General features: G+C 44.0%; 1 protein-coding gene across 1 annotated transcript; it reads right to left on the bottom strand.

Annotated features, from left to right (window-relative positions):
* Window positions 1–6856: 6856 nt before the first annotated feature.
* LOC117210918 lies at window positions 6857–10274 on the bottom strand. The gene is made up of 2 exons (XM_033454371.1): window positions 9680–10274; window positions 6857–7153 (listed from the first exon to the last, which is right to left on the bottom strand). The coding sequence occupies exons 1-2, from the start codon at window positions 10096–10098 to the stop codon at window positions 7033–7035; spliced, it is 540 nt and encodes a 179-aa protein (XP_033310262.1). The 5' UTR covers window positions 10099–10274; the 3' UTR covers window positions 6857–7032.
* Window positions 10275–12217: the final 1943 nt, after the last annotated feature.

Raw genomic sequence — 12217 nt, 5'->3', positions numbered from 1 at the left:
AGTATTTCAAAGCGCTAATACATTATCGCGGATAAATTTGTTTAGAAAATAGCTTCTGACAATTTGAACGCGATAAAAGTAGTTATGTAATTATAAAGCTATTAACAGAAGTAACTAAAATTGACCGACTTCGGTACATACTAGAAATAGCTTCTTATACCCAGCGACCTATGTCTGACCTAACTCAAATCTATACTACTTGCGCCTGTTTCAACAGTCCCTTAAAATAGATTTCAAGCGAACTACGAAATACAGGGATAATGGCATTTCTCTTTCTCTCGTTGTAATTGTTCGAATATTAATTATTTTCCAACGTTACCCTCACTTTTCAACAATGTTATTCGTACTACTTTCCATATATTTTCCATACGACATTCTTTCACAGATTCCATATATTTTAAGCAGTTTCGAATAGAACGAAATGATACGAAATACCAGATACGAAACGAAATAAGAGCTCCGTCGTTCGTGCTCGTTATGGGACGTCGTCCCTAATTTTGTCAAATCAATGGATATCGTACATACGAATAGCGTGGATCGTAATCTCAAAGGTCCAGGAAACTAGTCGTTGAAAAAGTGAGTTTAACGCAAGATTTAATATATATACATATATATTAAATTACATTATATATATATATATATATATATATATATATATAACGCAAATATAACAAAACGCAAATATAACAAAACGCAAATATAACAAAACGCAAACAATCCACTCGCAATTCTCTCAATGCCATTCGTCGGGACACGATTTTCTAGCTGCGACACAGAGCTGGCAGGATCAAAAGAGATATAGGCTAGGGTAGGATTAATTACCCCGTGGTTCAAAAGAATCCCGGAGGCTGTCGCGTCGGTTAGTCAAGAAGACCATTCAGCTGACGTGAGTTGGGTGTACATAATACACGAAAGGAGACAAATGGAGATAGCGAGGGTTCTATAAAGTTGGGAAAAGAGGCCTGGAATAATCGCGGCAACGTGCATGGCATACCGGACAAGAACGAACAGGAAACCGCGAACCCTATTCCGTTTTTCCATTCGACGTCGTTCGACGATGTCTGTGTACACGGGTCGCGTGATTAAGAATTAAATATTTACGAGTCCGACGATGGCAGGAATTCGAGTCGCTCTGATGACGTCGCGACAGGTTGAATAGGGGTATCTGTGAAAAACAGAGAATTGAAAGGGGCCGGAAATAGGCGCGTGCTTCCTCGAGGAGACACGAAAGCGTCGTCGGTATCCCTTTCGTCTTTCTTTCTATAGATCGCCACGGGGGTCGCGCGAGTCCGCCTTTCGTAAGACGATCCTTAACAGCCCCTTAATAATGAATTCCCCTCTGAATGCTGGCCCGTGGTGGCATCCTCTCCTCCGTTCACCAACCCTTCCTCCTGTGTATTTACGCCGCCCTTTTTCTTTAGCGGCTCGGTGTACCGAATGTGTGCCGGTGACTGCGAATACGAGCGTGGATGATTACCGGTGAATGACGGACTTCCGGGGCCGCGAGCTAACTTTTGCTTTCTGGGTTCTGCAGTTTCGTCCTCCTTTCTTCTTCTTTTTTCTTTCTTTTTTCCTTCTTTTTTTTTTGCTAGAGAATGCTAGAGAAGGAAGATGAGATGGACGGTTAGTTTACACGTAGATGCGGTTGTTGTTTGAGTTTCTTTCTTTTTCCTTTTTCTTTTCTTTCAAATAGCAATAGATGATTTAAGCGGAGAAGGTATTCGCCTCGTAACGATCGAAGTAAGATTTATCAATACGTTTGCTAATTCCGTTCGTTCCGACTGGACACCTTTTTTATCTCTATAAAAACTTTGTTACATCGTTTGTACATACGCGTTAATAAAACTATACGAATAAACTTATACGAGACGAAATATAAAGCTAGGCTTTTTTTTCTAATCCAAGATGCGTTTATCTCTTGTAATCGTAGACATCCGTAAGCGTCGGATCCTGATTTTATCAAGGATCTGCGAAACATCTCCGATTCCTTCTCTAGCCTGCGACGCGTTCAGCGCCCAGAAAGACCTAATTTATAGCTTCGTACATAATTTATAAAGCTTGTGTCAAGCTTCTCCTAAGTTTACCACGATAGACTACGTGCACAACGTGTTTCCGTACCAACGCGCATAAAAACTCGAGTCATCTTTACGCGCTGTTGCGCGGGAACGAATCTTTGGCTGTTCCCTTCTGTAGAGGGAAAAATATTCGGCCGATCGGGTTCTGCTAGACCGAGATTTGAAACCCGGTTTCTCCGCTTGTCGGCCGAGTACTTTTCCAATTAAGCTAAAGCCGTCTACATTTCGCACATGATAATACCGATCTAAGACGTATCTAGAGTTACTTGGAATCAGTCGGAGAGGTAAACGACGTATCCCTCGTTCTTGTTATATCCAATTCGTTCGTACACATCCATGTACGATATCCCCCGAAAGAATATCCTCCCCCTTTCCGAGCTACTCGTCGGTCGATGCGACAGCCGGATATACATATAAATGTGAACATGTAAACGAAAATCTCCAAGACGAAGGATGAACGAGAAGGCGGGTGAGCGAAATAAACGCGTTCCTTGTGTATCATGGTCGTTCATACAGGGCATAGTTTTCGCCTCGTTTAATCAACATCTTGCTCGTGCTATACGCGAGACAATGTCAACAAGTCGTTTGAGGGGAAAATAGAGAGAGAGAGAGAGAGAGAGAGAGAGAACAAGAAGGTTCCCGTTCCACGCGAGTTCCGAGCATACTACATAAATGATCGCTCCTATCTCTCTGCCGCTTATCATTTTGCCTTTCATCGTCCTTCTTGTCTCTTTGACGGGTCTTAGATTCTCTCTCCCTCTCTCTGTTTGATCTTCATCGTACTCTTCGTTCAGGAGTCCATTCAGGACTTTCAATCCTTTCACGAACACCCGACCATTTTCTTGTTCGCGGGTTATTCAGGTCTTGGTAAGGAGGGCGCGACGTCGGGTCGTCGAGTTTAACGAATCAAAGGAATACGATTAATATCGAGTAGGTGTTTGTTTGTCGCTCGAGTGGTATACACAGGCTGGCAGAAAAGATATTTGTAAAGCGCGAATCTATCATAGATACCGAGGCAACGAAGAAAGTTCGTGTCACGAAAATCTTGTCCGAAGATTTAGTAGCTGCTAGGTTCGTAAATCGATCGATCCAAAGTGTATAAAACTTATACTAAATTAAGCATATCTTTGTATTCAATGGATTTACGGGCTCGTTATTTAGAAATAGAAACGCGATAGCGAATAAAGAAGAAAGTCTTGGTATTGTCCTTTATTCTTGCAGTTTTTATCATCAGTGACACCCTACGACGATCGTACCGCGAACCTGTTGTCCTATTTGAATAAATTTTCACGCTCGCCGTATCATGCCCATGCATGGTTACGTTCGGAACGTAAATATCGTCGAGATCTATTTTATTAGCATAATGCGACGATAGCGGCGCAACTTTCAACAGCTTAAATGTCTGCATTATACGAACGGCATAAACGTACCTGATATCTTCCGCGGATATTCAAATTCTTCTTTTTCAACTTTATGAATAAAGAGCGTTGGAACAGACTTGTCGATAATCCGTTAAATCTCGATCTTTGATTCTGGCGTAAGCAGCGATCCTTAAATTTTATTCTTCAATTTTACAAATGCTCTACGTAAAACGCGTAAATAAAATCGATTTTCAGAGTCGCAGATATTTACTTGAAAACAGTTTCATCAGCTACATGAAAACGTTAAAGATACTCGCGTCGTCTCTCTTGGGAGCGGGTTCTATCGTAATCTTTAAATCGTAACACAACTATGCTTGTAATTTCACAGGATTAGCTTTAGACGCTAATACCGTTACGAAGTCCATCGCGTCAAGTAAATTAAAAGTTAACAACGAATTACGGGAAATAACGTTCACGATTGTCGATACGTGTGAAATCTACGTATATTCTGCTCCAAACGTGTTCTATACAGTGTCCTACCACGGTGTATCGTACCAAGTTCCAAGTTATCGCGAGGATTTGATGGCCACAGTCCGCAACGTCGAAGCTTACGCGCACCGCGATAGAAAACGAAGAAAACGGTCGATCGATATCCAATAAACATCGGAGGACGGAGAATCGTTTCCGGAATTTCCTACCGAACGCGCGTTTGTCGAATCGTGCTTTCCTATATCGCGCATTGTAAATAAATCGCGATTATCGCGAATAAACAATTATTACGCGGGGAAATCACCAGCGACCGCGCAACGATGTCTATAGTCGAATGCGATACAATCGCATCGTGCTCCACTCTCACTGTTGTTCGTCCGTGTTTTCGCGGAAAATATATCAAAATATTCGTCGCGCAGCCAACGCAAATGCAAGTTAACGACCGCTACCTGCTACCTTTCGACATACGGCTGTACTTACCGTTAGAAGGAAGCATCGATAGAGTCACAGGAAAATGTACGGCGATTGGCAATTATACTTTCGTCGAAGCTGGGCCGATTCTTAATCGTTAGGTCAACTACGTAGAAATTCGTCGACGCGTTAAAATTTGCTTCGCGTCCGTCCAATACGTTGAAACGTAATTTCGTGTCAGCGCGAAAACATTCAGCACCGAATACGATAAAAATTCTACGAGATTGAAGTACTCGTCGTACGATCCGATATTTGGAAATAGCTCGGGCTGTTGTTCGTCTTAGTTGGTGGTTAATCGAGACTTTGGTCTATACGATCTACCTTCGATTCCGGCGGAATTGTTGGAATAGCTGAATATTCAGCTTGAAACGTCGTTTTCAAGCACCATCGCGTCCTTGCCTCAAACTCTCGGACTATGCGTCAACAACGTCCGCTTAACTATCAACTATCAACGAAGACCTAGTTACGGTCTATATAAAAAGAGAAAAATGATCGTAGAAACGCGGTTATCTTGGCGAACTTGGATACCTGGCTGATTTCGCGAGATATCTACGGAATTCGTCAAAGAATGCGAACAATGTCGTCAAAGTGGATCCGCTCGTGAACCACAGCGCACATCGACGTTGCTTCGCTGTGTCGATACTGTCGAGAGGAGAGATCAAGGCGCGACGTAGCAAAGAAAGGAAAGAGACAAGGAGAAACAGAGGGAAAGAGGGAAAGAGGGAGCTCGTAGCAGCAACAGGTGGCATCAAAAATTCATTCGCGATGCCCGTTATCGACTACGACGGACAGCTGTTTCTGGGGATCGATCGCCGCTCTTAATTGTAACAGCGAACGGTCCACGGCACTCGCGTTATCGTCGACCTGTTAATCGTGTCCTGTCTCGCAGAACGGGCTTCTCCTTCGATCGTGTCTGATATCTCGGTCGATCGACGGCGCCCGACCATAGTTGCGTTGGATCGCTGAACGCGATCGGTCAAGACTTAACGAACAGAACGGATTAACGCGGTTTGCCTATAAATCGCGATCGTACAACGAACGTTGGAACGCGAGCATCTTCTATTTCGTACGGACGCTATAGTTTGAATTTAGGGCTAGAACGAGAAGAAAACGTCGTGCGAAAGCAAATTGTTGGTTGAGCGTTTGGCAACGGTGCTCTGCTACGTGGAGTTTTATCCTTGTCACGCGCAAAATGGTCTATCCAAGCTACGATCGAAGAGAATTACGGCTGGGGGTGAAAATAAAAACGGACAGGTAGTAGAAACAGGTATCCAAGGCCAAGTTTCGTTTGTCATGTCGTTAAAGAATCATCTCGTAAAGAGTATCGTATACTTTTTTGTATATCGATTCTTTTTTCGTAGCACAAGTACAGCCACCGGATTCTTTTACAGGGATTCGTACGATCGATTTCGGACTCTCTGTATTTTCAGATTTCAGGAGCCGGTTGACCCGACTACCGAGTCTTATCGCCGGATAAGAAAAACGAAGGTCGTCCCTCTAGCGAGGCTAGCAGGCGTGGTTTTTGCGTTTGTAGGTAACGACGCTCTAGGGGTAGTATTTCGACGGTAATCGCAAAGTCATTGATGGCGTTCCTTCGAGAAAGTTAGTTCGTTAAATCGCGCGTTCGTTCGCGCCTGGTTTTATCGAATAATCTTGTTCTCTGATATCGCCAAGTACAACGAAGATACGCGAATCGAACTCATTTGAAATATAAGTGCAAGAGTGAGATATACATGGATAAAACGATATATATGTAGACAAATATAGAAATACTTAATAAATATAGAAATCTTAGTCTCCTACGTTACAAGTTAGCTTTCGATTACACACTTGTTAGTTAAATTAAAGAAATGTGTCTAACATTGCGTAACAAATAACACGTTTGACACTATGACAAAGATAAAGACACTCGGCTACTAATAAGTAGACGTAGAAACGAGGAGCAGAGAGTTCGATATCTAGTTATTTTAGCCTTCCAACGAGCTATCTTCGTTAGATCATCGATAATCCGTACTAAGAATCAAGAGCTCGATCGAATAATCGTCAAAGTTTCCAACGATAAGCGGAGAAAAATAATTCGGCCAATTCTCAAATAAATACAACGATCCCGGTAACAGGTTATTTTACGAAGCTATATTTATACGAGTTGGTACGAATCTAACGTTAAATATAATCGAGAAACGCAACGATCACATGCGGCAATCGTACATGGTACGATAAAAGCTACTACCACGGTAATGTAACGGATTCCTTACTTATCCGTTGTTTTAACCTTTATAAAGAAGCACCTGGTAAATCAAACGCCGTAACTAAGGTGAGTCGTAAAATGTATGCTCAAAGTACTCGGGTATTTCGTTCTTCGAAGAAAGATGTATCGAATTCGGTACGCTTGTTCCATCTTCCCGCGAGTACGATAAAGTTTGATTCGCGCGAACAACGTTACCCAAGTAAGATGGTCGATCTATAAAATACAACTTAAATTAAGCAAACAATCGTGACTCACCTTAGTAAATCCATTTACCGACCTCGTATCTAACGTCTAAAGCCGTATTCGCTTGGCCAAATTGCACCCGCTCTACTTTCCGCTAGTCCGGCGAAAGAAACCGTCTCTGTCTCTTTCTCTCTTTCGCTTCGCTTCACGAATCTATCCAATGAATAGCCTTGCCCAGTAAATAGTCCTTGGTGCAAGCGAGCACGCTGTTCGAGTCCACGTAATCCATCAGCTGTCTACCCACGTTCACGAAGAATCCCAAGGTCCTTAAAAAACCCATAAACACTTGGCGAAAATAGAAAAGCGCGTCGTGCGCTCTATTCGTTTCACGTGTCTCGACTTTTGCCATCGAGGATCGTCGACCTTGATCCTTAGTCGTCGACGATCGACTGCCGTAATCCCCCATAAATCGTCGGTAGGTGACGGGAAATAACGAGGGATCTCCCTCGGGACGTCGAGTAGCCGACTTTTTTCCCGTTCGTTCGGTAACCGACGTCTCAACGATGTAACCGTGATCGTTCCTTCGATACCGATTATCATCGTTCGTAGTGGACGATCGTTTCCAGGCGTTCCATTCTTTTCGACTTTGCAGCCGTTTCCGATTTTTGCTCTCCGATTTTAGGCGAACGAAACCGCGTTCAGCTTCTTCGACGACAATGGGCGATTCGCGGCTTATCGCTAGACCGCTATCTTGGTATCGCTTCGAACGATATACCGTTTCCTTCGGATCGTCGAATCCAGTTCCGTACAAGCCTTTCGCGTTTCCTTCCAACCACCCTTCCTCGCTTCTCGATAGATTTTTGACGCCGTTCGTCCAAACGTCGTCGTTGGACGTCGCGTACCTCGCGCCGAATCTCGCAATTTCACGCAGAGTCGTCGGGTTATAGAAAGAGGCGCGTTTGCTTTTCGACGGAGACCGAACGAACCGGCTTCTAGTTCGATCCTTTGCGTCACGTTTACGACGTAAATTTCGCTGGTAATTGTCCCAAGTATTTTGAAACGCGAGATTCGACGGACCGAACTCTCTCAGGCGGAAAACATCGCTCGGTTTCCTACTATTATCGACTCGCTTGCTCGTCTCGGTATTCTTAAATCTCCGATTCAACGACGCGATCTCTCCGAGAGGCAACGAACGAGATCGTTTCGATGGCTCTAGTCGCGAGAGCGTACCGGAAGTAACGCGATTCGTCTTCGAGAATAGAAGTTTACAGCGTCTATCCACTCGGAGATTCTCCGACTTTCCGCTAAGATCGCCTTCTGCTCGAGTTCTTTCAAATTCCGCGTCCATCCGCGCCATCTTCTCCGTTTTCTCCCTCGGGGACGAGCGATCCTCCCGATTCTCTGGTTGTTCTTTCGTCGACGAAGATGGAACGAGCAACGAGACTCCTCCGACGTCGTCGACGATTGGAAGCCAAATACCTTTCTGACAGACACAGTTTATCGATCTCGAATCAGAGCCAACAGCGTTTCTCCGCTCGTTCGGCCAAACTTTCGCTTTGCTGGTTTTCGAGCGTACGTCGGAAGTTGGGTCTTCGACGGCCAGTCTTTTTCCCTTTCGTCCTTCAAAAATGCTGCTCTTTGATGTATTTGAAAATTTGTCCACGTTCGAGTTTCGAAGCAAGCGCGACGGTTCGACGAAACGTTTGTTCGCGAGGGCAGAGTGATCGTGCTGCGTATCTTTGGGAAATGCCCGTTCGATCCGATCGGTTGCAGGATCGATATCCTTCCATCCGGAACTCGAGCATAACTCGTTCGATTTAAACTTCGTCCTGCTAGTTTTCGACCGTGTATTCCAACTTGCGAGTTCTCGAGCAAAGGCATTGCTAGCGATCTTCGACGTTTCCTCGATATTCGCGTCTACGGAGTTCGATATTTCGGAGGAACGTCTAGCACGACGCGATGCATTCCTAGGAAATCTTTCGTACTTTACGGGATCGTCGTTCTCAGGATTCCGAGTTTTCACGTTTGCTTCTAGTTTTGCTTGGCCGGTTCCCGAATGCGTATCGAAAGTCGCGGACTTTTTAACGGAAACGTTCCATTCGGTAGTCTTTGAATTCTTCCGCGAAACTTTGGAAATTAGTTTCGAAGCTACCGATTTCATAAAGTTCGCAGGACCGTTGTTCGTGGTAGATCTAGAAATTGAATTTTTTCTATTTCGCTCGAACCTTGTCACGCTAGATCCTAGACTCGCATTTGAAACTATGTGTACAGATTTCTCGATAGGAGTCGCGTCCCTCGCACCGATATTCTCCAAAATCTCCTTTTCCCTCGTTGAATTCAGCGTTTCGCTGTAGCTAGATTCTCGCCTATCGATAGGAAATTCGATCGATCGAAAATTCACGTTCGTTCGCGTCCAGTTTTTCGACGATGCGCGAACACGCTTGTTTAAGATTTTCGAAATTTCATCTTTCTTCTTAAAATTGTGCCTTCCATAGGACCGCTTATTACGACGATATCCTCTACTACCTATCCTCGTACGATTTGCCAAATTACTCGAGAACTCGGCGAATCTCCGATTCGATCTCAATTCGGACAAGTTATTCGATTCGGACGCTACGTTTTCCGTGTGTTTCGAGCACGGGCTAAACTTCTTCTCCCGAGTCTTCGAAATTTCTCTCTTCTTCGTAGATTTTGGCGTTTCTTTGCCGCTGTCCGCCGTCAAAACGGCAAGTTTCCTTTCTGTATTGTTGGGAAAGTTCGCGCAACTCGTACAACGATTGTTCTTATTACGCGTGAAATTCGATTCGAGTCCGTTCCATCTCGACTTATACTTTTGCGTTATGCGCGAGTACATTGTCTTAGAATTTCTCGACGTGTCCAAAATTTCCTCTTTCTTCGTAGAACTCTGTATCGCGTAAGATCGTTTGCTACGATAACGTGTCCCGCGGTTTTCTATCGCGATAACTCCCCAATGGTTCCAGGGCTCTTTTTCGAAACCGTCGTTTTCCACTGGTAGAAAATTCGATGGGTCGATCGACTGGGACGACGGGATCGTGGCGTTTGTCGCGTCTTCCTCGTGGTGCAGAAAGTACTCCGCCCAACAATAGCCGAGAGCCACTTCCTCCTCGTACATCTGGTAGATTCTACGCCAATATTTAAGCGTTCCCCGTATCAGAGCAAAGAGATCCATCATTTCGCCGGCTTCCGCCGGCGGCAGCGGCAGCGACACCACCAGAAGCCACAGCATCAGAACCGGAGGAATAGACGACATTGATCCTTATGTAAATCCACCGACGGTAGATATAGAAATAAACGGTCGGAACGAGCCTTGTCAGCGTCTCTTTTTTTCGCCACTCGAATCACGGATCGCTCGACTTTCAACCAGCCTGTCCTCTCCCCCTTTCGTGTCCCCTCTCGTGTCCCCTTTTCCCCTGCCACTCATCTTGCTTTCGTCCGGTTCCCCGATGACTCACGATTCCAACCTTCTTCAACGTGCGTAACTTTAGGCGCTCTCTTTCCAGTCTTTCCAGTCTTTCCAGTCTTTCTGTGCCAACGTTCGTCCTTTAATTACCCATTAATTATTTACGTCAATCGTTTGTTCCTCGTAGATCGTCGCTTAATCGAGATATCGTTCGCGCTCGTTGATTTCCAGAAGGAGTTCCAAGATGAATTGTTTTCATGTTCGCACATCATCGTCGTTTCAGCCTTGAAAAAACGTTTCTCCTCTGATACTCTGATCGTTCGTATTATACCTCGTCGAAATTATGTGTCGAAATTATGATCGTTAACGTTACAAATTTAGTTTCTAAATCGATATCTGTGTTGGTCGTAAATTAATATTTTACGGTTCTCGACTTTGAGGAGAAATGTTTCGGGTCACTCGATAGTAGCGATCGTTTCGTAGAAATAATTGAACGAATACGTTCTCCTTCGTGACTTCTCTGTTGCATCGCGTGAAAGAGAGTAGAGCAGTATACGACGTATAACAACCAGAGAATTTCGAATGTTAGATAAATTGGCTCGAGCGTTGAATCCTATTGTTTCTAATTTGAAGTTTATCGGGTTTTAAATGTCTCGAATAAAAGTTCCGATCAATGGAGAGAGCATCGAGTTGAGAGGTGGAATCTTGCTGCTTCTTTTTACGGGTCAATCGTTATACTTTATTTCCGAGGATATCGACTCACCATTCGCTGCTTCCATATTTCTACGTTTCTCCGTTCGTTCGTCTCTACGGTTCACGTTGCTCGTTGCTGTAAAGTATCAAACAACGATGAAACTCATTAGTCGGTAGTTTGACGAAGAGAATTTCTAAATCCACACGCCGCGATATCTTTTTCGATAAAAAGGTAATCGACGCAGAAATTACATTAATAACGGTCTTTATACATAAATCGATATACGCAAATGTTAATTAGATTATCCAAACGTTCAAATTCGATCGATAGATATAATCGTTCGATAAAATCTTTACGCGAGATGATATTTCGTCCTGGATGATGGAAAAACGATCAGGTAGATAATTTCTGTTCCACTTTCGTGGAAATACCGTTGTTATTTCCTTTCTGTGGATATGATTTTCTGTCCATTCGATGCGAAAGATTCGCGATACAGTAGGAATTTTCAACGAAGCATCTTTTGTCGCACGACGATGTACCGTTCGACGAACGTGTTCCACGTTCTCCGTTTCCAAACAAGTTTATTTAGAAAATTCCAATCTAAGAATTTATACTAAGATACGTCGACATACTCCGTTCGCACTCCATCTGCATCTGCGAATCAATACGCACGAATTTACCATTTGCCTGTATCATTTGCTTAGCAAATAAGCGTCCTAGATTAACCAACACTTTTCACTACAAATTTCGGCACGTTTCTCATCACGATCCTTTCCATGTCCGTTTCTGTACGATCACACCGAATCATTAAACCACCGCTAAATTCATCGGTAAACGATATTCGCAAAGATTTGCCGAAAATCGAGCGATTCGTTGATACGCTATACGGTAAAAAAAAAAAAAAAAAAAAAAAAAAACACCAACTAGCAGCTTACACGAAATTTGAAGTATCTTTAGAGTTCGAAAATAATCGGACGGTGTCGAGGTTCTCGAAGCGTTGATTTTTCCGAGCGTTCAGGCGAGAAGAGGGTGCGTTTCCAGCGGAGTTTACTCTTCCAAGGCCGAACGACCGACTGACTGGGTTTTACTATACGACCAGCCTCGTACGCACCTTGATAATTAACGTCCGCGCCAAAAGTGTGGAAAGTGCGTAACCTGCCCCGTAGGATTCCACCGGTCTTTCCGCTGTCTTTTCAGCATCTGTTGGTTTAAACACGTGCACAGGTTGGGCGCAGAGGCACAGATAACGGGACACGTTCGGCAGAAGGACAACGC

The sequence above is a fragment of the Bombus bifarius genome, unplaced genomic scaffold, assembly GCF_011952205.1.
Source record: "Bombus bifarius isolate JDL3187 unplaced genomic scaffold, Bbif_JDL3187 scf7180000008213, whole genome shotgun sequence".
Classification (NCBI taxonomy): domain Eukaryota; kingdom Metazoa; phylum Arthropoda; class Insecta; order Hymenoptera; family Apidae; genus Bombus; species Bombus bifarius.
Note: the sequence above shows the minus strand (reverse complement) of the source record. Positions and strands in the feature narration are given on the sequence as shown.

Excerpts from the sequence above, each read along its gene's own strand:
- LOC117210918 (XM_033454371.1), bottom strand. The coding sequence starts at position 10,098 with ATGTCGTCTATTCCTCCGGTTCTGATGCTGTGGCTTCTGGTGGTGTCG. Across the intron at positions 7,154-9,679 it reads TCGAGAAATTCTAAGACAAT|GACCTTGGGATTCTTCGTGA; the intron begins GTACTCGCGCAT and ends GGGTTTTTTAAG.